Source organism: Myotis yumanensis, unplaced genomic scaffold (genome assembly GCF_028538775.1).
Source record: "Myotis yumanensis isolate MYYU_CA2020_CCGP unplaced genomic scaffold, mMyoYum1.0.hap1 SCAF_4, whole genome shotgun sequence".
Lineage (NCBI taxonomy): Eukaryota > Metazoa > Chordata > Mammalia > Chiroptera > Vespertilionidae > Myotis > Myotis yumanensis.
This window is the reverse complement of record NW_027223755.1, coordinates 94342173-94368453: the sequence shown is the minus strand read 5'-3', so window position 1 is coordinate 94368453 and position 26281 is coordinate 94342173. Positions and strand designations below refer to the sequence as shown.

The 26281-nt window shown below is 43.4% G+C and overlaps 1 protein-coding gene across 2 annotated transcripts in view; it reads right to left on the bottom strand.

The window, feature by feature from the left end:
• GRIN2A (glutamate ionotropic receptor NMDA type subunit 2A) overlaps positions 1-26281 on the bottom strand; it is a 392774-nt gene that overhangs the window by 16584 nt on the left and 349909 nt on the right. For both annotated transcript variants that reach the window (XM_070412996.1, XM_070412997.1), the window contains 2 exons: positions 25791-25978; positions 588-826 (listed from right to left, as the gene is read on the bottom strand). In XM_070412996.1, coding sequence (XP_070269097.1) covers positions 588-826; positions 25791-25978 — 427 coding nt within the window. The remainder of the gene's footprint in view (positions 1-587; positions 827-25790; positions 25979-26281) is intronic.

Below are 26281 nucleotides of genomic sequence, written 5' to 3'. Positions count from 1 at the left end.
GTTTTGTCCTGCACGTTCTGTTGGAATGCATGCACATTGTCACATCCTGCCTAGGGATGTTAGTAGTGTGGCATAGCATGCCTGGGTGCTATGATGGAGGCCACAGACTGCTTTGTTTGGTCCACATGATGTTTTGTGTGTGTGTTTTAATGGAATTAGTTACTAATATTTAACATAGAAAGGTTTCACACAAAATCAGACCACTATTTTCTCTTTTACAAATGAGACCTGATAATATTAGCTCCGCATTCCCGTCCTCCACTGAGGAGGACTGCCCCCTTCAGGCATGGTGAGCATTATGCAGTTTGTCACAGGCCCTGGGATCCTCCATTGTTCCCTCACCCAGACACCCAATTCAGAAGCTATTTTTCACATCATTGGTGCTGCCTTTCTCATGCCTAGCCTGCTTCACCCATTCGCCCTTCTTTTCTGGCTTCTATAGTCATCTGGGTTTGCAAACTGCGGCTTATAAACACCCAAGGTTCAGACCCTTTCCTGCAAAAAATCAAGACCCCCTGATTCTCTGGACACCCGATGCTTCTCTGGACCCGCTACTGCAAAAGGAAGTGGCCGCCAGGGGTACTGACCCTGCTGATGGAGAAGAGCAGCCCCGGCCGGTCAGAGCAAATGCCCGTGAAACAGAAGCGCAGCTTCCAGTAGAAGAGGTGCTCCCAGATGAAGGTGATGAGGCTGAGGGCCATGGCGGCCGCCAGCATGTAGAACACGCCTGCCATGTTGTCGATGTCCAGCTGACTGCTCATCACCTCGTTCTTCTCGTGGTGGCAGATCCCTGTGAGCCACAGCGTCTCCAGCTCCTCCATCTCACCTGCACGGAAGATACGACCCACAGGCAGTGAGAAGCGGGCATGCACTCCGGGGCAAGCGTCTTTGGGTTTGGGATACACATCCATGACCTGTGGCTGTGTAACCTGAAGGCAAATTACTGAGCTTTCCTGGTCTGCATCACTCACTTGTTCAGTGAAGGTGATGATAGTAATACCTACTTACTGTCTGTTGTAGGAAGATGAAATGACATAATGTATAGTTTGGCATAGTCCCTTTTTTGCCTTTTTGTATGTTTTTTTGTTTGTTCATGTCATTATCATTATGTTCTGCCCATCCTGTTTTTCTCTATCTCAACCTCAAACACACCCGATCCTGGAGCAGAACATGGGCTAAACCAGCAGCCAGCTACAGTGGAAAGACCTGCAGTCCAGTTATGACTTCATCACTCACTAGCTGTGACTTCGGAGCTACAGTTATCCTGCCTGTGAAATGGGTATAATAACACTGCCTATCTCCCACATTTATGGTGAGGATCAAACTCACATATGTAATATTACAAAACGTAGTGCCTGAATCACAGGAACTCAGAAATTGCAGCCTTCACGGTATTGTTGTGAAGAAAATGCCCAGCGCAGTGCCTGGCACACCATCGTCCTCAAATATATTAGTTTCTTCTTCCCTCTTCCTTTAGAAGAACATCCAGGATTATTCCAAATGGTCACCCACAAACAATGCACTTAGGCCTCAAAGCATTGATTGAAGGGAAGCACCCCAACCGGCTCTGAATGGCCCCTTGCAAATTAAACACCTCCCGCTCCAGTAAGCACTTAAAGAAGCAAGTGGGGCTTTCAAAGAAATAAGGTAATGGGCATGCTTAGCATTATTTTGTCTCTCTCTTATGTGCATTTTACCCAGTTGCCATTTAGGAGGAAATTTTCTGATCTGAATGCCTAGCAATCATATTAACTGTCTAGCAATTCACTCAACTATGGCACTTAGACTAGGATTCAGCCTTTACACACTACCCTTCAAGGGCAGTGAAAATCAAGGAGTCTGCACATAATGCTAAATGGAAGCTAGAAGTGTGTGCGTGCGTGCACGAGCACATGTGTGTGTGTGTGTGTGATCCCTAAGATACAAGAGACATGCAGAGCAAAACAAAGGAAATAGTCCACCTGATTACTGGATCCCTCTCGAAGAACTTAATAAAATGACTGTTTTCATACTGCTCTACTGTTCCCTTATGTTTCGGAGAATCAATCTGTATTGCTGGTGGTTTGTTCTAGCTCTTGACTGATTTGATGGGACACAGAAAGCTAAGTCGGCAGTTATTGTTTCTTGACCTTTTGAAGATGTTATGAGTTTTCCTCTGATCTAGACTGCAGCTGTTATTAGAAGTCGGCCCGTAATTACTTGCTATGTAATTTCTATTTTCTCTCTACTCGCTTTTGAGAATTTCATTTTGTCTGTGGTGTGGAATCTGGGTGTGGGTTTGTTTTATTTGCTCTGCTTTTCAACCTGGTGACTCATAACTTTAATTCTGGAAACATCTCACCCATTGCTGCTTGGCGTATTAACTCTCGCCATCCTATCTTTTTTTAAAAAAATTAATAGACTTTCATTTTTAGAGTAGAAAGTACAGAGTTTCCACATACTCCTAGCCCCCATTTCTCTCACTTTCCCCTGTTAACTTCTGACATTGATAGTGGCAATTTCTTTTTTTTACAATTTATGAACCAATCTTGATACATTACTATTAGCTAAAGTCCACAGTTTACATTGCGGTTCACTCTTTGCTCTGTAGGTCTGTGGGTATTGCTGAGTACGTAATGCTAAGCACCCACCATTGCAGTATCATAGTGTATTTTCACTGCCCTAAAAATCCCGTGCTCCAACTATTCATCGCTCCCTCCCTCCATCCCAACCCCTGGCAATCATTGATCTTTTAATGGCCTCTCTAGTTTTGTCTTTTCCAGAACATCATATGGATGGAGCCATGTAGCATGTAGCTTTTTCAGACAAGCTTCTTTCACTGAACAGAATGTACTTAGGTTCTTTTGTGTGTTTCAATGCCTTGATAGCTTGCTTCTTTTTATTGTGGAATAATATTCCATCGCATACATGTATAGTCTGTCCATTCACCTACTGATGGACATCTTGGCTGCTCCCTGGTTTAACCAGTTATGAATACAGCTGCTATAAACATTCATGTACAGGTTTTGTCTGTGGATGCAAGTTTTCAATGCATTTGGGTAAATACCTAGGAGCATATCGCTAGATTGCACGGTGAGACTATTAGTATGTCTAGCTTTGTAGGAAACCGCCAAACTGCCTTCTGAAGTGGCCGTGGCATCATGCATTCCCACCAGCAGTGAATGGGGGCTGCTCCACATCCTCACCCGCATTGATTAATGTTCTCCGCGTTTTGGATTTTAGCCATTCTAATAAGGTGTGCAGTGAGTGGTAACACAATTCTCTAATGACACATGATAATCCTGGCTTTTTTCGCTTCTGACAATTTTGTTTAAACTATTTTGGACCCTCTCATCCTATCCTCTAGGTTATTAACTTTGTTTTAATATTTCCCATTCCTTTATCTCTCTGTCCTGCCGTTAGATGATTTGTACACTTTCCAGTTCATTTATTCCTTCATTAGTAATACTTAGCTTTCTGTTTTAATTTTCATCTCTTTTAATTGTGACATTCATCTGCCTTTTTTAAAAGTTCTGCCAGTTTTTTTTAAATTTCGTTTTATTGCTTTAAGTATTACAAAGAGTAGTACATTTGTCTCCTTTCCCCCCTTAATCTTCCCCCAGCCTCTCCTACCCCGCAGTGTTTTGTGTCCATTGGTTATGCTTATATGCATGCATACAAGTCCTTCGGTTGATCTCTTACCACCCCCCCCCCCCACCCCCCAACACAATTCACCATAGCTAAGATTTGGAAACAGCCTAAGTGCCCATCGACAGATGAATGGATTAGAAAACTGTGGTACATCTGCCAGTTCTTTTGATCGTAATGTCCTACTCCTCTGTTATTTTTAAAACTTTTATATTTAACAATTCAACCCTACAGTCTTTGGGTTGTTCTCTGCCCTGCCTCCTCCCCGCTCCCTTGGTTCTTGGGGTTCCCATCTTATTGGTTGTGTGTGCTGCATCTCATGGTGGCTTACTTCCCTGTGACATTAGTAACTTTTGATTATGAGCTAATCTTCAGCAGACTGCTTCTACCCCTACACCCAGAGGGCTCCCAAGCACACTGGGCTATAGAAGTGCCCCCGCTGCGAGGATCTGGGTTTGCTTCCATCACGGTCCCAGGGACTTGCAATGCACCAGCTTTAGTATGAAATTTGTTTACTGTAATTATCACACCATTTCAGTAGCATACATTTAGACCTCCATACTCATTTCGGTGTTAATTTCTCAGAGCTTCAAACAGATGGCAAGCCTTCTTGTACTTTCTTTGCTTTGATGGACAGTTTTTTCTAATCTCCTTTTCACAGATGTGTTGACTCGCTGGAGGTCTCAGCCTCATGCAGTGGTGTCATTTTCTACTCCCTTGCACGATCCAGGGCCCCAAGTGGATGTTAAAGGCCGTCCCCCCTTAGATGCCGCACCTCAGCTGAAAAGTGCCATGGGAACATCTGAGTCCCCTCTGTTTCTGGCGCCTAAAGATTTCCCTTTCTTTTTCACTTTGTGCACTGTGGGGGTGTGGGAGGGTGTGAATGTGCGTATGTGCAATTGCATGTAATCCTGAGTTCTGCGTTTGCAGCATGAAAGGGCACATGGGCCTTGGGTTTTCCGTTGTCCCACAACCATATACGCATGTATAACTTTTGCAATCAGGATTTAAACCGCGTATGTATTCTGGAAGGAGAAAATAGGAAATGTGCCTCTTTAGAAGTTCTTCACAAGGAAGGGTGCTGGTTACTCAGTGGTGCAGGCAAAGTGAGGGGAAGGGCTATCCTGATTTCCAGTCCTCTCCTCCCAGCAGCCCCCGGTGCTTCCACAGAGCTGCAGTCGTCATGGGAGACACTGTCATGTTATCTCATTATCCACTCAATGCCACCACCACCTTGTCCATGGGTTCGTCTTCTCAAAAAACTCTGAGGCCATCCCCTCAAAAATACTGTGTGCTGCTGACTTCCCACACTTTGGAGTCTGTGGGGACACAAAAATGGGTCTTTTCCCCATGTTCTGTCACATTCCCAGCACATCTTCCTTTTGGTGTTGTCTCAGAGACAGCCAGGCTTGTGTGCCTGTAACAGGGTCAGTCTCGGTATAAGACACATCATCTCGATTCCTTTCAGCATGTGAATATCAAGACTCCCTTGCCCTCTGCCCAAACACCGCCTCCCTCTTTGAATAAGTCCACCGGGTAAACCAGACCCACATCCAGAGAGGAGAACAAAACGCAGTTCTCAATGCCAATTGCAGCCTGTTCCAATCCCTTTCCAGTTATTCATTTCCTGCCTCACAGCCTTCTGCTATGTGTGTACTGAACTGCAGTTCAAATACTTTCTTATTTCGTTTTTAATTTACTCAAGTATATTGTAATCTCCTTGAGGGAGACGAGGGACCACGTGTTATGATTTTGGTGTTTCTCGTGGCCTGCAGCACATAGCAAGTGCTGAACCGTATTTTCCGTTTGTTTCTCTCCTTACAGCCCCAGGCTTAAATGGGGCAGCGCTGCAAAACGCGCAGGTCTGTGGGGTGAGCGTTTCTGCCATATAAATAGAGAAAATGCAGAGCAAGAGGGAACGTGCAGGGGGCCCCAGCGTCAGAGGCTGGGCGTTTGCATGTCGTCGGCTGGCAAAGCGGCAAGTGCCATTTTTCCAAGGAGCAGCGCTGTGATGTTCATTCGGCTGTCAGTTGCTCCGTTACAAAGAGGCCGTGATCCCTGTCGACGTGATCTTGTAAACTGGAGCTGGTAAATGGGACAATTAAATGTCTCTCCTGCAGCAGACTCATTCTCGCTGCAAAGACAAAAGCTAAGAGCTCTCCTGGGAGGAGAGGGAGCCGGAGCAGTGTCGAGTTTGCAGCCAGGCCCGTACTGTCTTGCTCTCTGTATCTGAGAGCCCAGAGCTCTCTCTCTCTCTCTCTCTCTATTTATACCTCTAATGACAGACAGGAAGCTCACGCGCACTTGAAGTTGCCTTTGTATCCATGGAAGTTACACCTGTTCAGAGGGTCTTCCTATATCTATCTTCAGGGAAGAAGGCATTGCCAGCACGGTCTCTCTGCCAGCCTCGGAGTTCTGTGCCATCCTAGGAAGGCCGTGTGTCAAACCAGGTGTCACAGACCTCTCTCTCTTTCCTAAAGCTGCCAGTTAAAAGGCAGCGTGGTGGGGCTTCCAGAAGCAGGAGCCAGAGAGATGTAAAATCTAGAAGGGAACAGGCGAGGATATCGGAGACAGCTCTGTGCACACGTATGTCTGAGACTTGCTGCCATTAGCACTTTGGGTGATGCTGCAAGAGGCTGCATGACACATATAGAATTGGTCAGACCGAATCCTGTGCAGAAAGGACACAGACAGTGGGCCCACCCACCAGCATGGACTCTCACATCATCCATCCACTCACTCACAAGGCAGAAGTCACGGCTTTCAGATTTGCAAAAATTAATGAATAAAAATTTAAGTAGACACCATCCAGCACATCATAGGAAATAAGGTTTCTGGTAGAAAACACTGGAATGAGCTACAAATGGTAGTGCCCTTTTCCGAGGGTTTGGGGAGCGTGTTGAATCATCCCGTAAGGGCTACATAGTCACAGGGGGTAGTATGAGAACCAGACCACCTGCATTCAACTCCCACCTTCAACAGGTGCTACCCACTCGATCTTGATCCAGATACTCCTCTTACATATCCATCCCCACACCCATGCATTTATCAACTTTTCAATTCTTTTATTTAACAAAGTTACATAAATTATCTTCTCTTCCAGGCACTCTATAGAATTTTCCGAAATTAAGCCACAAGCCTTCATATCAACTTAATGTGGCTGGTGCCATTGTCACACCCATTTTACAGATGGGGCCAGAGAGGTGAAGGAACCTGCTCAGTCTCTCTGAGCACCAGATCTATCACCTACCAAATGTAGGACAACAGCATCTACTGCGTGGGAGTTAAGTTGGAATTCAATGAGGGTGCACACGTGCAGTGCCTGGAACACACTTGTTACGCAATCAGTATTGCTGGAGATCACATTATTTCCTGCCTGAAGCCAGGGAGGCTGGGGCACTGGGTAGATCACATTCTCCTTCCCATGCCCTCCCATGGAGCCTATGAGTCCAAGGATGCATGTCCAGAGAGAAGGCTTAGGCCTCCAAGAAGAATCTATGTTCAATGGTAAGAGAAATCAGTTCCTTATTTAGCCCTCAGACTCATTCTCCCCACCTCCCCAGGGACTGCAGTTGCTTTTCAGATTAGATTTCAGCCTGTTCTTAAGACTGTCCGAGCACTAAGGGCATTGCTTCCGGAAAGGATTTACAGCATGCAATGTGACCAGCCTTCAGACTATTGAGCCTTTCTCCCCCAGGTCAGTGGTGAACAGTCAGTTGTGGACCTATACCCTTTAGGCTTCACGCAGGGCCTGAGAATTTGCTGCAGTACATCTTCTAAAATCAGCCCACACATGTACCCTTGCAGGCACACATCTACATATTTTCTTCCCGTGGTCTCTGGCCAAAGCACCTGACCCTAAGCAGTGATCTATGGAAAGAAATAGTATGTGGTTTGTAGAAGTTGAGTTTAATATTTTGTTTCATTTCTGGTCAAGGCAACTAATGCTTTTTGGTGTATGGGCCGACACTCCAACTGATTGACGTCATTTAGTTTTGACTTACTCCTTCCCACATTCATTCACTCATTTTCATCCATCCATCCATCCATCCATCCATCCGTTCATTAAATTTCTTAAGCATTTAGCACAGAGTCAGCATCTCTGTATTTGTACACAGAGATGGAAAACACGGTCTTTGGCCCCTACAAGCTCAGAGTCCTGAGAGACAGACCTGCAGACCAGTGTTTATGGCAAGATAAGATGATTGAATTTGCATAGGGCCATAGGCAGGAAAACAACGTGGAGTGTTTTGAGATCAGAGATTTGGGGGAAGGAAGAAGTGATCAAAGAAGGAGCCTGAAGGGCAGGAGCTCATTGCAAAGGACTCAGCTTTCATGCTAAGAAGTCTGGGGTATCCTGGGAACAGTGGGGCCATTGGATGAGACCAGCTGTGTGCTGGGTGGACCCAAGATTCTTCAACTGTTGTCCACGGAAGCCCAGTGTCTCCTCACATATAATAGAAGGCAGGCTGTCACAGGTAGGTGAAGGATGAAAGATTTGCACAATGGCGCTATAGTGTGGAGGAAGGTCACCAGGAAATGTTACCACAGTAACACAACCACTAGTAGAGTCGGGTCATGGCCTCAGAGCCAGGCAGAATGTCCAGATTAAACTCTCCTGCTTCCAAGATATGTAACAACTGTCAGTATCACCAGCACCATAACAATTTATTGTGGATATACCAGCTGCGTGATATCATGCTGAAAACTTGGCAATGGCTATATGTGGGGTTCATAGCTCAGAAGTCTCCATCTCCAGGAAGTCTTCCCTGAATGCACAGGGATGTTGGTAAGAGACCACAGTTTCTCCTGTGGCATCAGGATATCTTGTCAATAGAAAATCTGTCACACTCAAGTATAATTGTCAATTGCTTCTATGTCCTCCCCATTGGGAGGTGAGTTTATTCAGGGTGAAGATCTTTCCTTGTTCTTCCTGAATCTCCAGTCCCTGGCACAGATCTTGGCACATAGTCGGTGGGTCCATAAAAGTGTGTTGACTGAAGTCTTGGCTGAGAGATGCAATCAGTTGGAGTGTCGTCCCATACACCGAAAAGGCTGTGGGTTTGATTCCTGGTCAGGACACATACCTAGATTGCAGGCTTAATCCCTAATCTGGGTGCGTAAGGGAGGCAACTGATTTATGTTTCTCTCTCATGCCAATATTTCTCTCTCTCTCTCTCTCTCTCTCTCTCTCTTTCTCTCTCAAAAACAATAAAAAACACAAATAATCTTGTTGAGGATTTAAAAAAAAGTGTGATGCCCTAGCTGGTTTGGCTCAGTGGATAGAGCATCAGACTGTGGACTGAAGGGTCCCGGGTTGGATTCCCAGTCAGGACAAATATCCTGTTTTCAGGCTCAATCCCCAGTAGGGGGCGTGCAGGAGGCAGCTGATCAATGATTCTCTCTAATCATTGATGTTTCTATCTCTCTCTCCCTCTCCCTTCCTCTCTGAAATTAATAATAAAAAAATAGAAAAAAAGTGTGTTGACTGTAGATGAAGCTTTCCTTTTGTTTAGTTAGTGATTCACTGATCTGAGAATCAGCAAGAGAGGAAAGAATCTGTGAAGTCACAGGCAAAGGGGTCAGGAATAGTCTCTGGAACCTTGAAATCAAGGCTGACTGGGGGGCAAGCACGTTCTAAGCAAAGGTCCCAGCAACAGAGTCCCACGGTTCCCCACGGGGAACCGACTTCTATCCACAGCCAAAGACGTCAGAGTGACGTTGCTGCTGATCCCATTAGGGTTTGCTGTGAACACCAAGAGGGGAACTGACCCCATTTCAATCCTGTTTCATGTCTTGTCCAGGGATTGGGCACTTGGAGTTTCTCAGAAGCCCGAATGGAATTGGAAATGGCAAAAGAACAACTTTCTTTGTAGAAAATCTGGGGCACCATCAGTGGCAGCCTCCCGTTCTCCCGGAGAACAGATTCAGCCACTGTGAGCTCTGAACTGTGGTCGGGAGTGAGGACAGCTGGGGGTCTGCAGGTTTGAGGCCAACTCTGTTTCTTGCCTAGTTGCCCTGGAAGGAAGCCACTGGTCAGGTCTAGGATTTAATATGTGGCCTTGAAACAGCGTACGGTCAGCCAGACCATCTTATCACTGACCTTGGGACTTTAGTTTCATTAATTCTAAACTCTTGAGTTTCAGTCAGATGACCTTGGATCTGGAAATAATAGCATCTGGAGCCTAGAATCTCTGTATCCATGATCTCCGAGGGTCACTGAACAACTTGCTAAAGAGAAAAAAAATACCTTTGGTGTGGGCTGGGGAGCCGGGGAGAGGAAGAATACAAGATTCTGGACACAAATAGACTAACTTTGGAAGATAAATCTCCCTTATTTAAATGTCAGAATATTCCATTTCTGTATAATGCTGAGAAGTCACAAAACCAGAATAAAAATAGGCTTAAATATATCCAGTTATATGCAGAGACAGGCTGTCTTTGGCATAAATGTTCCACCTTCCAGTTGAGGTCTCTGCTCTGTGGATGGAGCTCGAGCACCGTGGAATTCATTGCGGGTTGTCGCCATCTGGCTGGGATTTCAGAAGGCCACGTGATCAACCGTGCAAGCTGGAGTTGGGGAATTTTGTGCACACAGGTCCTCAACCTGTGTCTCTTAAAGAAGAAAAAGGAAAAATTGGAGCAAGAATTGGGCAACTCCATCAGACATCAAACGATGTACGTGGTCACAATTTTCCATTCGTGGGTAGAATTGGTGAGAAATGATTATCTGGAGTTATGACTGTAGAACATTTTCAAGAAGTCCAGGGCATTCTGTGTTTAACAAGCACTTCTGGAGTCTGCTTAGCTAATTTGTCTCTTACACATAGAGATGGTCAAGTTGGTATGACTTAAAAGGCATATGCATTTGTGAGCACAAATGAATTCATAGTAACTTTTTGACATTGCACATTTTCTCAATCAATAGTCCTCTAATTCCTATGACTCACTGTGTAAGAGCATGAGGGCTTTTTAATATCACAAAGGGATCCTTGTGTTTTTAAAAGGCTATAGATGTAAGAAGAAAAAAAAGGATAGCAAAAATTCCACATCCCATTGCCAAAAAATATCTTTCTCTCAGCAAGTAAAATGACGTCACTGCCTTTTAGCTCCCTTTCTATTGAAGTGCTCTGAATAAGCTTCCTGAGACTGCAAGGTCCTTAAGCAGAGGAGCTCATCCCCGTTTTATCTGCATTCCCCTTGCCTAGGACAGTGCGTGCGAGTTTAATGGGCACTCAAGACTTGGCTGTGGCATGAAGGAGAAAGAAGAGAAAGCAGAAAGAAAAGCAAAGGGAAGAAAGAGGAAGAAGGGGAGAGAGGGAAAAGAAGAAGGGTGAAGAACAGAAGGGGAAAAATGGGGGGAGGCAGTTCTTATTTGGCTTCCTTCCCCCTTATCATAGGTCAGAAGTACCGATGGCAGAGAGACCAGAGCCAGGGATGAGTGGGAGAGCATATGGGTATAGGGGAGTAGTTACATACAGATTCCAACTCAGGTAAGTAAGTAGGGCAGACACTATTGACTTTTTGCTCCATTCTACTAATGATGCAGCTGAAGTCAAGTGAGAGGAATCAAGGTCATGAATTAAGGAAGCTGGGGAAGAAATCTGCATCTGTAAACTATTGGCTATTTGGGGCCACTGTTCATTATGATTGTACAATGATATCCATCCACACGGCCACCGAGGAACACACCCAGAGCTCAGTTATGCAAGCCTGCTTTACCTCTCTCCTAGAAGATAGAAACAGGGCGCACAGAAATAGAGGAGCCACATGCATTACCGGTGGGAATGTAAATTTGTTGTACTTCTGAAAACTATCTACTGGGAGTATCTACGGAAGCAGAGTACATGTGCACTTATGACCCAGCAATTTCATTTCTAAGTGTATTCCCAAACAGCTAAGTGCCTACGTGCACAAAAATGTGCAAGGATTTTCAAAGCAGACAAAAACGAAGACTAACACAGTGTCCATCTTAGCAGATGTATAACTAAATTGTAATACGTTCGCACAATGGAATACTATGCAGTAATGAAAAATAATGAGCTGTAGTTAACTCATTCATATGGACTAATGCCACAAAAGATATAAATGAATATACGTTATATAATTCTACCATTTATTTGAAATTCAAGAAGCAAAAGCTGTCCATGATCACAGAGAACAGAGTGGTGTTGACCTTTTCGGAGGGGGGGGGGGGGGCGGGATGTTGGCTGGGAAGGGCCATGAGAGAGCTTTCTGGGGTGCTGGCCATGTTCCAGATCTTGATCTGGGTGGTAATTACACAGTGGTATAAAAATGAATTGCACATTGAGCTTTGTGCCAGAGAGTGAAGGTACATTACAGTTGATAGAAGGCAAAAATAGAATAAGAGTGGCATACCAGAGGTGAAGGTATTCTTGCATTTTGGGAGTCAAGAGAGGGCATAATAAGTAGAGTGAACAGAAGCAATATTTCTATCCAGAAAAAGAAATACCTTTTCTAGAAATATGAACTGTTTACACAGAAAATAAAAAGAGTCTTAAAAAATAAAAAGGTATGTACTATGTTAACTTCATCCAGATTGTTGGAATTATTTTAAAATAATTTTTAAAGAATACATTTTTTACTTTTGTAATTTAAGGCAGAGGTCAGCAATCTTTTTCTGTAAAGGGCTAATTGGTAAACTTTTGCAGCTTTATGGACCAGATGGTGACTGTCACAACTGCTCAACTCTGCTCCTGCCGCACAAAGGAAGCCACAGGCACGCGGAGTGCACGGATGATGCGCCTGTGTTCCAACAAAGCATCATTCACAAAGCTGGCAGTGGGCCACAGTTAGCAGATCATTATTTAAGCAATCAGTACAGGAAACAAAATTATTTTTAAGAAAAACATATATAGGAATAAGAATAAACCCCAATTTAAGCTCTTCACTATTGTTATCACCTATGATACATACTGGGTATTCTCATACCATTCAAGTTGGTGAAGTTGGTCATTAGAATCCCCAATTGAAAGAGGAGGAAACTGGCCGTTAAAAAGGGTAACTTTCCCAAGGTCATGGAGCAAGTAAAAATCACTTCTTGCAACCCAAAGCCTTTGTTCTTAGCGACACCCCTGATGCTACATTTATGACTTTTTGTGTGTGAAATAATAAAAGTTTTAACCAATTACTAAGAAATAGAAAATGCTCATTAAAATGTATATGTAAAATAGTAAAATGGTCAAAAACTAGATGAAAAGACAACTCAGATCTCCCCCCTCCTGTCTTTCACTAGTATTCAAAGGAATTCAAATGAAGGCAACCCTGAGATAGCACATCATACCTCCTATAATAGCAAAAAGAACCACAATGCTCAGAGCTGCTACATTGTTCTGAACTTGGTACAGTGACTCATTATTAATAGTAAATTTATTTGGCAACAACCTTTTGGGGCATTAATATGACCATAAATCAAGATTCCTAGGGATGGTTATAGCCATTTACCTTTCAAACTCCACATTTAAGAATTTGTTACACAGAGAATTAATAAAAAAAGGTATAAAGATGTTCCTTCCATCATCTATAATAATAAAAGCATAATATGCTAATTAGACCGGATGTCCTTCCAGGATGAAGCCTCTGCTGCAGCTGCAGGATCGAGGCAGCAGCCTCAGCTGCGAGGGAGGGATCCAGGCAGCCGTGGCTGCGAAGGCTTACTCTTGCATAAATTTCATGCATCGGGCCTCTAGTTATCTATATAAGCAAAAAATGTTTAACATTAAGAAAATAAAGTAAGGAAATATTATTTAATAGTGAATATGATATTTTATGCAAAAATTAATTATGAGACCAGGTTATGTAACGTGAAAAAATGTTTAAAATATACTGGCGAGTGGAATAGTGAAATATAAAAGTGTACATAACCAATAATTATTTAAAGAAATGTGTCTGCAAGTAGCAAGGACCAGAAGGTAATTATATATTGAAAACAATTATGTTGAGGTAGTGGATTGGGATGCTTTTCTATGTATATTATATTGCTTTGCCAAATCAAAGTGTTTTTAAAAATGCAGACTGAGAGGGAGTTGGGGCCACTGTTTATTCATCCTGTCACTCCTACATGAGGTTCTATAACATCAATGTTTGACTTACCAGCAAGTCCTTCATTATGTTGTATTTCAACTTTAATGGTTCTCTTGACATTTGGTGTTCCTGATTTGAGCCACTCACTGATTGTCAGGAATAAGTTTGGCACTGCAGTCTTATTCCACTCCTGGTGTCAGATTGATAGTAAACACTGCAACTGCAGATCTCAAGGGACCTATTGGAAAATTCCCTGAGAACTTACACAGATAAATACCCTTGGCGCTTCAACTCAGAGGAGCAGTCAATGACTCTCTGGCAAATGTATGGATTTTACCTGTTTCTTAAGAAAGTGCTGTTTCATTATTATTCCAACGATATCTCTAGTTAAAATTAAGAGCGAGATAAACAAGTCTAATTTTTATGGTACCATCTAGTCACAGCCCAATGGCAAAGCAGGTAGGCCCTTTACTTCTACTTTATGCTTAAGGTGGACACTTTCTTCTGTTGAAAAACTTCATTTCCAAATAAGTAGTTTGCTCTGAACTAGTTTCTGGGTTATAGGAGGTGTCCATTGCTGGGGCATCATAAGTGTCATTAATCACCCACTTTGGGTTTATATCAAAGCTGCTATTTGTGTATAAATGAGGTTCGGGTGCATGGAAAAAAATTAGACTCAGGCAACCCATCACCAGGAATGATCTCAAGCCACACCTCCCTGGTGGTTTCAAATGGGTCCACATTCACATGTGTACAGGATCAGGAGAGCCATCGGGTCCAAATCTGGTTTCATATTGAATTTAATCAATAAAAGCAGTGGGTCATTGTCTGCCCAAATGTGGGTCTTTCCGTCTTGCCTGCTTTATTTTTGACAGTTATTACATGAAAATGAAACCTTTGGAAGCAACAAACACTTTCATGTCTATGTTGTTTCTTTCTGAATGAGGAAGCTTGACATTCAAGCCTATTTGATGACTTCCTCCATTCACACCCCACACCGTATCTCCTATGCTCCTTATTGTGGTCACTGTGCACACGGACACCTCCAAGTTCCACACCATTTGGTCTCAGGTTTTCACAATCACCAAGGGCTCTGGATATGGAAACCCAGTTAGGAGCCCTGAGAGAAGGAGGACGAATGAAACACAGGGCCAACACCCAATTTCATGGACTTCAAACGGGTGAACTGTTGGCCAGGGGTGGATGTACACAGTATTTGCCGATCAGAGAATAAGATGCTCCTAAGTGCTAAACATTGTTAATCTAAAGAGTGGTTAATCTAAAGAGTAAATCTTATTTTAAATATATATTTTTATTGATTTCAGAGAAGAAGAGAGAGGGAGAGAGCAATAGAAACATCAATGATGAGAGAGAATCATTGATTGGCTGTCTCCTGAACACCTGCTACTGGGGATTGAGCCCAAAACCTGGGCATGTGCCCTTGACCAGAATCAAACCCAGGACCTTTCAGTCCACAGACTGACACTCTATCCACTGAGCCAAATCAGCCAGGGCCTTAAATCTTATTGTGTATTAAAATACCCCCAAGTAGATGTAAAAATGCCCCAGGGGGTATAATGTCCGTATCTGTGTTTTCCACAGGCTCCCCAACTGAGTCTGATGGACACAGAAGTGACACAAGCATCTTTATAGGTAAGGTTACTGTTAAGGGCAACAGAACAGGAGTCTTTAGTTATTTTTATATCCCGCCACCTTGAGCTTTGAAGCTGCTCAGTTATTCTCTGTTGAACGCAGATCTACAGGGAGAAGGAACGAATGAGCAAATGGCTTTGTCAATGGCACCTGGTCTTTGCTAACTTGATTAGACGTGATTTACAGATTAGCTTAGCTCAGCCCAAAATGTGATTTCTGCCTTTGAAGTCTCAATTTGATTAAAACATGTTTAGCAAGAAACCATAACTTTCTGAAATGCCAGGGATTATGCAGCTCCGAGGAGCTCTGTGGGAAGCAAGCAATTTGGGCGACCAAGTCGGGTCTTTGTGAACCTGGAGAGGCTGCCTGTGCTGGGGCCGAACATCTGACTCCTCTTAATTACATTCTGTCCTTGTTTCATTCCTTCTCATCTCTTGCTTCTGGGCCCGGAGTTTTCTCCTAACTGCCAGGGTTGAATGATTTCAAAAATTAGGTTGAGCCTGTTCCCACGGTGCCGGGGCCCGGGGCATGGACAAGTCTCCTTCTCCATGGAAAAATGGAACGAAGTGTAGGTCACTCTCTCTCCCACCCTCAACCTTTGTCACGAAGTCATTTTTCCCAGCATCCTCTGCAGGGGACAGATGCTGTTCCTTCAGGGAAGGGGAAGGACACTGAATCTGGATTCTGACTGGCGTGTGTTTCAATCACAGCTTTGTCTCTTTCCAGATGAGAAAGCCTGCCTTAGGGATGTCGGTGAGGGTGACAGCAGATAAAGAAGCAATATTACATAATGATTAAAGCAAAGTCCTGGAGCCCCCTTGCCTAGGTTCCAATAGCAGAGCTGCCATGTACTAGTAGCTCGACACCTTCCTTAACCTACCCATGACTCAGTTTCCTCACCTGTACACAGGGACTAATAATCATAACTAATGCCATTTAATCATTTCGAAGACTGAAATTTACACATATAAGGATGGAGACGATTTTATGACCCTGTTTATCCCTCCGTAAGCGTACCTATTATTATAAATGTCTGTAAGGATAACAATGATAATGGTGGCTGTTGAAAGATTTCCACTTAGAGAATGGAAAACTGTTTCTTCCCCTCCAAGGGAGTTCTCAGAGTCTCAGAACTGCCTTTCCTCAAACCCCCATCCTTATTTTGGCATTTATCTCTTTAAATGGTTGCAATCGGGTGTTGCTGAGTCATCTGAGGACACAAGGACCTATGTCACGAAAAACTGCTAGCCGGGGACGCCAGCGGGAGATCAATTAGACATCTCCGAGTCCGGAGTGAGGCAGCCAGTGGTCTGTGCCTTGCTGCACCTCAGAGCCGAGATGGGCCAGTAGACACTCTCAGATGTCTTCAGTTTCATCTGCAACATGGCTCAGTGCTCGGCTGAACAAATCCAGCGGGCCCTGTCGATGCCCAGGCTGAACACTGCCTGACTGGCCACCTACCACACCTCTCTCTCTGATCTCTCTTCCCTACCCCTTCCTTTCTTTTGTCTTCATCTCTCCTCTTCTTTTTCCCCTATTACTCTCCCTTTCCCTCTTTCTTTGCTTTTGACTAGTCTTTTCCTCTTCATCATTTTCCCCTCCTCTCATTTCCTTTCTTCCCTTTTATTTCTTCCCCTCATATATCTGTGTCGCTCTTGCCCTCCTTACCCTCCTTGCTCTCCATTCTTCCCTTTGGCACCTTAATCTTTTCCCTTCCCTTAGGAGAACTGGACAACCTACAATTTTAAGTCTTTTCTGCCCTCTTATCTTTCTCCAGGCAGTCTAAGACCAGGAGTTATCACACTTTTTCTAGCAAGGGACAGATAGTAAATATTTCAGGCTTTGCAGGTCATAGAGTTTTTGTTGCAACAACTCAACTCTGCCATTGAAAGTAGCCACAAACAACACCTGAATGAATGGATGTGGCTGCGTTTCAATAAAACGTTATTTTCAAGAATGGGCAGTGGCTGGATTTGGGCCGTGGCCATAGTTTGGGCCATAGTACGCCACTCCCTATGGAGCATACTCTTTCTCTTGTCTACCAACTTGACCTCAAACCACAAACTCAGTAATAATTTATGATCCACTCCAGTGCTAAAACCCGGGAAATATGTCATCTTGCTGGTTATAGCCATCCCAGAGGATTTGTATTAAAAAGTATACAAAGAAAAAGAGGAATATTTGACTACTACTGCACACAAATTAGACAATGGAGGAATCTGCCTCTGTCTTACAATAAATACAGGTCCAGAGGATTGGGAAGACTGTCTGATTGGATAGTGACTTCCTCCCGTCTCTCTCCCTAGAGACAGATAGCTAATGTCCTTCCTAAAGAAAACAGCATCCTCTTCATCAGAAAAGATACTTAATTGAAGAAATAAGCCCTGCAAAAGCATATCTGTAATGTCACCAAATCTATTCATTTGTTCATTCAACTAATTTTATTTGAGCACCTACTGTGTGTCAGGCCCAGTAGTGAGCCCTGAGGGGAGAAAGAGGCAACAACAATGGACATGACAGGGTGTGCCCTCGAGGACTTACAGTGCAGTGTACTGCAGCCGGCCAGGGTCATGGACAGATCGGCAATGAGCAGGCACCTAATGTGTGTCAAGCACTGGGTTATTTTCATGTTTGTTCGCACACTTAATCCTTAAATGACTCTCATTTTAAGATGAGAAAACGGGAACTCAGAAATTAATGTGCTCAAAGTCATACAGCTAGGAACTTATAGAACCTTCTAGCTTACCCCTTCACTTGCTTTGCTAAATGCCACAAGAACGCTACAAGTATGGAGCTAAAGGGCATCTAGGCCAGAGCTGTGGGCTCTAAGGAAGTCTTTCTGGAGGCCCTGAAGGATGGGCCAAATGTCGAATCAAGAAGCACAGTTAGGAGAAGAGGGAAGAAGGAATTCCACTGAGAAAGGAATTCCATTTCTTAAAGGTGGTGGAATTTCAGACACGGTAGAGAGTTAATGGGAAAATATTTAGGAGTGAGTGGGCCTTCGGCAATTTCCGTACCCACACCACCAGGCCATTCCTAAGCCGGCCCTAAGAGGACGGGCCGTAGAGGCTGCTCACAAATGTGTCCATCGGACAGCAGAGGCACCGGCGCTCATCGCCACCCACGCTGCGGGGCATCCAGCTCTCCCAACCCCAAGCTCAGACGGCAGCTCACAGATATTAAGCTGGAAAGCTGGACAACGGCAGGGCTGAGGCTATTCGCGACCCATCCAGTGGCTCAGAGCAATTTATGAGAATGCTAATTAGATACACAAAGAGCTCCTGTAATCACACAAACGCTCTGTACCCTGGCTGGCAGCATGGGTCCCAGCCATCAAAAGCCAATCCTGCCCGCTTCAGTGGAAGAGCAGCCGACAAAGACAGGAACTAGGCACGTTGACTGACACCCCGGAAGCAGGGAGTGGGCTTCTCCACGGGCTCCGCTCCACCACTCCCCACTCCCAGATCTGAGCATCTCTATCCTGGAGGGGTGCTTCCCAAAGCTCTGGATTTGTGTGCAGCCTGGCTCCTTACTAATACAAGAGCAGAGTGTGTGGTCCCTTCTAATTTGTTATCAATCTGAATGTGTCTTTAAAATGACTGCTTACACACTTGCAGTACAAAAGGGATAAGGGGAATGGATAGGTACCCAATGTACCTATCCAACTGAAATCATAGATGTGGTGTATTTCAACTATCTCATATAGATCTATCTTATGTGCCCCAATAAGCTTATAACTGGGCTCACTAGCTAGGTTTAAAACTGGGAGAGTCCCCACAAAATGCGTTGTTGGTCACCTATTTAACACAATATTAATACAAGAGGTACATATGTTATATCTTTCACATGTTTCACATTTGATATCAGTCACATATACCTAAATATGATCTAAGTACAATGGGGTATACCATATAAATAATTTATACAAATATATGGTGATCACTGGCAATTAGGAAAATGCAAATCAAAACTACAATGAGATATCACCTCAAATCAAAACTACAATGAGATATCACACCTATGAGAGTGGCCATTATCAACAAGACAAGCAATAACAAGTGATGGAGAGGTTGTGTGAGAAAGGGAACCCTCATCCACTGAGGGTGGAAATATGGACTGGTATAACTACCATGGAGAGAAGTCTGGCAATTCCTCCAAAAATTAAGAATGGAGCTACTATATGACCCAGCAATTCCTCCCCTTGGTATATACCCCAAAACCTCAAAATCATGTATTTGCAAAGATATACGCACCCCTATGTTCACTGCAGCATTATTCATGGTGGACAAAACGTGGAAACAATCAAACTGTCCTGCAATAGAGGACTGGATAAAGATGTGGTACATATACACAATGGACTACTACTCAGCCATAAGAAAGGATGAACTAGTACCATTTGCAACAACATGGATGGACCTATGCTAAGTGAAATAAGTCAATCAGAAAAAGCTAAGAACCATATGATTTTACTCATATGTGAGATATAAAACTGAAACTCGTGAACACAAACATCAGTGTGGTAGTTGCCAGAGGGAAGGGACTGGGGGGCGAGAATGGGGTCTTAATATATGGTGACAGGAGAAAATTTGACTTTGGGTGGTGGGCACATGGTGCAATGTGCAGATCTTGTAACATAGAAACCCACACCTGAAACCCATATGTTCATGTTGATCAATGTCACCCCAATCAATTTAATAAAAAAAACATAAAAAATATAGGGTGAATACATATATTTAATTTTATTTGTTCAATACATTCAGACTAGTAATGTCTCAGACACAGACTAGTCATGCATTTTTGAGTTTCAAAATAAACCTATGGCCATAACTGGTTTGGCTCAATGAAGATAGAGCATAGGTCTGTGGACTGAAAGGTCCCAGGTTCGATTTCCATCAAGGGCATATACCTTGGTTGCAGGCACATCCCCAGTAGGAGGTCTGCAGGAGGCAGCTGATCGATGTTTCTCTCCCATTGATGTTTCTAACTCTCTATCTCTCTCCCTTCCTCTCTGTAAAAAATCAATAAAATATATTTTAAAAAATAAACCTATGCTATGAAAATTGAGCAAAGCACAAAATGGAAGATTAAGTATTTGTCAGTGCTAAAGCACACTCTTGAAACTAAGGTGATCTGGCTACTCATGACCAAGATTTCTCCCAGCAGCATGGTTTAATGGAAAGATGATCAGAACTGGAGTCACATGAACTTGGTGCAATTTTTATGACAATCTAGACAGAGGGTTGTCCATAGACCAGCAGCATCAGCATCACCAGGCTCCCCCTCCCCAGACCCACTGAAATCATAATTCCCAGGTGGTTTCCATTCACGCTCAAGTTTGAGAAGCTCTGCTGTAACTCACTTAACCTAACTGAGCCTCATTTTCCTGGAGTGTAAAACAGAGATAATACGATCAACTCTAGAATGTTGTATGAAAAGTTACTAAAACCATTTGTGATGTACTTAGCACAGAGCTGGACCATTGAGTGCGAGCTCAAAAACAATCATTTTCTTCCTTTTTCTCAGCATTACTTGCTTCTGAGCAATATTATTATACAGTCTGTTCTTTATATCTTTTTGCTGGCTCTATACATCAAAAGGGCTTTAACCCCTCTTAACTTCCTTTCTGTCTCTTCAAATCCCAGAATCACATAAAAAATTTACAAAATCCATGAGATTGGTGGGACCTATGAGATCACCTGTTCAACACCCCCGCCCCCCCCCCCCCCCAAAGCAGAAATGCCATTTTTAGGTCCCAGATTTACTCATTATCTATGTTCTCACTCAAGTGTTACCTTTTAGGTGCCAGAGAGATACCAGGCACTCAACAGATATTTGCTCAATGCTGAATGAGTTAATGAATGAGGTTCTAGTATGAGCTCTGGCCAATTCTATTCTTTATCTAAATCTCACTACTCTTATTTTTTGTGTGTGACCTTTTCAGTCCTTTCATTCTTCCATTAAAAAAACTAGTTTATCTCATATCTCACCTTGACTACTTTCTAACCTACCCAAGACACCTAAGAATATATATATATTACTTAATATACATGAATTATTGTAAATATGTTCATATTTCGAGGTTAGATATTTTAAGTTTATATATTACCCACCAACTAGACTATACGTTCCTGGGAGAAAAGAAAAAAAGACTGTGACATTCCCTTCTTGAAACATTTCTGCCTAAAAAGGTATACTTCCTTTTGTTTTTAGATCCTCATTCACCCGAGGATATGTCCATTAATTTTAAAGAGCAGAAGGGAAAGAGAAAAAGAGAAATACCAGCGTGAGAGAAACATCGATTGTGCTGATGTTTCTCTCATACATGCCCCAAAGGGGGACTGAACCCAAAACCTAGGTATGTGCCCTGACCAGCAATTGAACCCATGACCCTTCGGTGCACAGGACAACACTCCAACCAACTAAGCCACACCTGCCAGGTGGAAGGTATATTTCTCAGTAAATGATAGTCATGATCAAAGCTGCAAAGAACCTATGATTGTTATTGCTAAACTACTGAGAGCAAAGATCCCCACGGGGTATTCCACTATTTCAGAAAGGACACAATGATCATATAAAAAAAGGAAGGTAAGATCTTGTTGGATCCTGTGTATCTCTTACGGCAGACCAGTGGCCTTTTTCCTAGGGAAATGCTTGGTGGGCTTCATGTAAGAAGTCCCCCCAATAATCTAACACTCCTTCAAAGGTTATATTTATACAGCTCATTAATAAAAATTTTTAAAACATTTTTGAAATTCATTACACTCGTAATTGTCCGCCAAAGCTACTCTATAACAAGAGATGAACACTCCCTTCTAGAGGATGAATAATAATTAGGTACTGCTCAGTGCTGCTCTTTACAGGTCTAACTTTAGAGCATAATTAATCCTGTTGAAGCTGCATACGATAAGTGAAATATTTATGCAGCTGTGTTAATTTATGTATTTACTCCTAGAGAGACATTCAGAATTGGACACGTGGCTTTCCGGGAAGATTATGTTAAGACGCCCCCTGGAGCAACGTCATTTCTCTCCAATGTCTTTGCCTCCAGATGGTCTCTGAAGATGAAGCTGAGGAGACACATTTCCCAACCCCGACAGTCTGACCAGGAAAGCAATGAGCCAGAACATATTTATAAGAATCTAGACACTGCTGGTACAGGGAACATGCCTCTGGCCTATCTGAATGCCTTTACTTTTTATTTTTTATTTTCCAAAAAGAGGACATTTTCTGTTGTTTCCATGATACCAACTGGACCATATTCTCACCAATACAACACTAAAGAAGGTGTGTTGAATATTGGAATTGCGGATGGACAGTGATGATGAGAAGGAGGAAGAGGAGGAGGAGGATGGTGATGGTGGTAATAATGGTGTTAATGGTGGTTATGATGACGGTGATGATAATGGTGTTGGTGATGCTGATTATGGTGGTGACGGTGATGGTGATGTTGATGGTGACAATGATGACAGTGGTGGTGTTGGTGATGATGATGGTGATGGTGATAATAATAGTGTTGGTGATGATGATGGTAACAGTTACCATTTATTGAACCATTTCTATATTCAGGTGCTGTGCTAGCTAAGCTCTTTACATGCATTGTCTCATTTCATCCTCACACCAACCTTATCAGGTAAATACTTTTATACTCATTCACAGATAAGGCTAAGAAAATCACCTCTTTTGCAGAAGTATTTATAAATGGGACAAAAGATTTAGTTCAGTTATGCACTAAATAACTCCTTCCTAAAGGTGTTTACAAATCTTAAGTGTCTAATTAGCCATCTTAGAAAGACATCTTAGAGAAAGACATCTTAGAGAAAGACATCTCAGGAGTCTTACATAATTGACCCCCTTCTGGATTAAGGCCCCTTGAGGAGAGGCTTTTCCCCTTACTAGGTAGGGGGCTCATAAGTCCTCTGAGCTTCAGCTTTTCCTCTGTGAAATGGGTAAAAGAAATATTTCACTTCATAAGGTTGTTATCAATATTAAATTAAAGAACACATGTAATGTATCCAGTATGATAATTGACATATCTTATTCCCTAAATATGTTGCTGTTTCATAGCAGATTCTGATGAGTGACAGCAATGGTGGGTAGGAGCAGAGTTAGAACTCATTATTTGACAGCTACCCTCCATATTTAAAAGTTTCCTGTCAAATGAAACACATCCCAACACTAATCATTCATCCATGTGCGTATTTATTCATGAAATCCTTCATTGGCCAGTTATCTGTCATGTTCAGAGTTTTGTGTGCTTACTGTTATAAATAATACTCTTGTTTGCTGAGTAGTTCACTCCATGTAGGGTTGCTTAGGCAACCACAATGGTAGAAGGAACCATCAGTCCTAATCATTCATCCCTGTTTGTGTCTATATACCTTGTCCTATATCAAAGTCCTCTAATAAAAGGTAGAGCATGCCTCCAATCCTTTGACCTTGGGCTTGGCCATCTGTAGACAGAAGTTTGTTAGTAGATATGAATGTGACAAGGCAGCCAGCTGAAATGTGCATGTGCGGTTTAGGTGTTCCTTTCTGTGCCTCTGACACAGACAACACAAGAGCTTCTCCTAGGTGGCTGCTGGCCTTTCAGCCTGAGACCCAGAATAGACACATGTGGAACACAGACCACACAGCTGACGAGGGACTTGCAGAGGGAGTACAGTCACCGGAGCCATCACAGCCTGCGGCGAGGCTCCTCTACTCCACCTGCACTCCCATGAGCAAAATGAATGTGTATGCCTCTCGCAGCGGTTCTCAACCTGTGGGTTGCGACCCCTGAAAACACATCTTGCGTATCAGATATTTACATTATGATTCATAACACTAGCAAAATTACAGTTATGAAGTAGCAATGAAAATAATTTTATGGTTGGGGGTCACCACAACATGAGGAACTGTATTAAAGGGTCGCGGCATTAGGAAGGTTGAGAACCACTGGTAGGTTTCACAGCCGTAGCTGGCCCACACGGACACAAAGCACTGTTACACAGCGGAGAACGTGGCTCAAGATCTGAGGAAGGCACTAATGCTCCATAGGGAATTAAGAGAATCAGATGTATATTTAGGAGTTAAATATAAAACACATTTAGATTTCTTGATGGCACTGTGAGAATCGGGGTTCATTCTGAAAGAAGAAAGAAGCTGCAAGGGATGATGTACTTGGTTCCAATTCACACCAACCCTATGCACTAACCTCTGCCCATTTCAATGTATTGGCCACAGGAGTCGCCAGATTTTCCTGTCCCAGCTCTAGGCAGGCATAGCATATTCCGTAACCACTCTGACCGTAGCTTCCCCTCGTTCTTGAATACAGCTGCTGCCCTGTGTCCTGTGTGTCTGTACCCTACTCACACTCTCATTTTTTACTGTTAACCTGCCATCTCTGCTGGCTTTGTCTTTCCTATCTCATGCTGGCAGTTGAGAGGGGAACCAGCCTGCCATCTGAGCCATGGCAGAATTGTAAAGACGATGTCATGGCAAAGGCTATGGTGAGATCACCAACTATGAAACAGAGGACAGACAGCAGGAAATGCTGCTAGAAAGAGTTGACCCAATTAGCTTCCATGAATGCCATAATCCCCAAGAGGGTGGAAACTTTTTTTTGCATGATAGAAAGTCAAGAAGTGAACTGTAGTGGAAGCCCACGAGCTTTCTGCTCACGATTCCTTTTCTAGAAATTGCTTCTGTTTCATTCATTCCTCGGATAATAGCAAGAGCTGTTATGTTGGTACAACATAACCTTGCCCTTTTTTTTCAGTCCTGATGGGTCCTTGACCCCAAATGCTCCAGGAATCCTTCCTCTGGAACTTGGAATTGAGAGACTCGAGATTGGGACATATGAGCTGGTTATGTAATGTCACTGCTCCAGGGCAGACTTTCTCAGCTCCAGTCCTACTAACATCTGGGCTCAGATAATTCTGTGTTTTGAGATATGGGGGTGGGGATGTCTTGAGCATGGTAAGATGTTTGCCAGCATCCCTCATCCCTGACCTCTATCCTCTAGATGCCAGTGGCAAACACACTCCAGAGTCATGACAATCAAAAATGTCTCCAGACATAGCCAAGTGCTCCGGGGGGTCAAAGTTGTCCCCCCTCTTGAAAACCACTGCTAGAGAGAGAGAGAGAGAGAGAGAGAACCTGTGAATTTGTGCCGTTGAGGCCCCAGGACTGCCCCAGTTGCTGTTCTTCCTCTAAATCTATTTGTTCAACTCTTTTCTAAATTCACTGAGATGGATACTTCTGCATCCCCAAAATAAATGTCTTTTAAAAATATGGCTATCTATAATTGGTTTCCATTATAAGCAACCCAAAGAACGGTGGTATCATGTGATAAGCATTCAATAAATACTTTTAGTGTGCAAGTTCATCACATAAAAATCCATTGGAAAGCCAGTAAAGTGGGGGGAGGGAAACCAAAGTGCAAGGGCCTCAAGTCCCCCAAAGTAGGGGGTCACCCACGGTCTTACCATCACCCACAAACTGGAGCAGGGCCAGGTCTATCTGCCTCTTCCAAGGTGAGCCCTTCTGGAGGGCAATTCCATAACCAGTGGTAGCAAAGATGTACCCACTCCCGATGGTCACCAGCTTGCAGCCTTCATCCCGCCCAGCCTTGTAATTCAAGACCGCCGCATCGTAGATGAAAGCGTCCAGTTTCCTGCAATGACAAGAAACCAGGGAGTCATGGGAAAGGCGGGGTACCATCTCAGGGCCCAGCTCCCAGCCCAATCCAGCACCACACACTTTCTTTCCCATGGGAGACAATGGCTCAGGGCCCTTCCAGCCTCTCATCATAAAAGGATCTATTTTTAATGAAGAGATAAAAGCCAGAACTTTTTTCTCCAAGTTACAAGAGGCAGCTAAATAAAGACGTGAAGAACCCTTATGCCCAAGTGAGTAAACAGTTGAGTTTGCTGGTTTAAGTGTTGCCCTTAGTACTCCCAACAGTGGAGGACAGCGG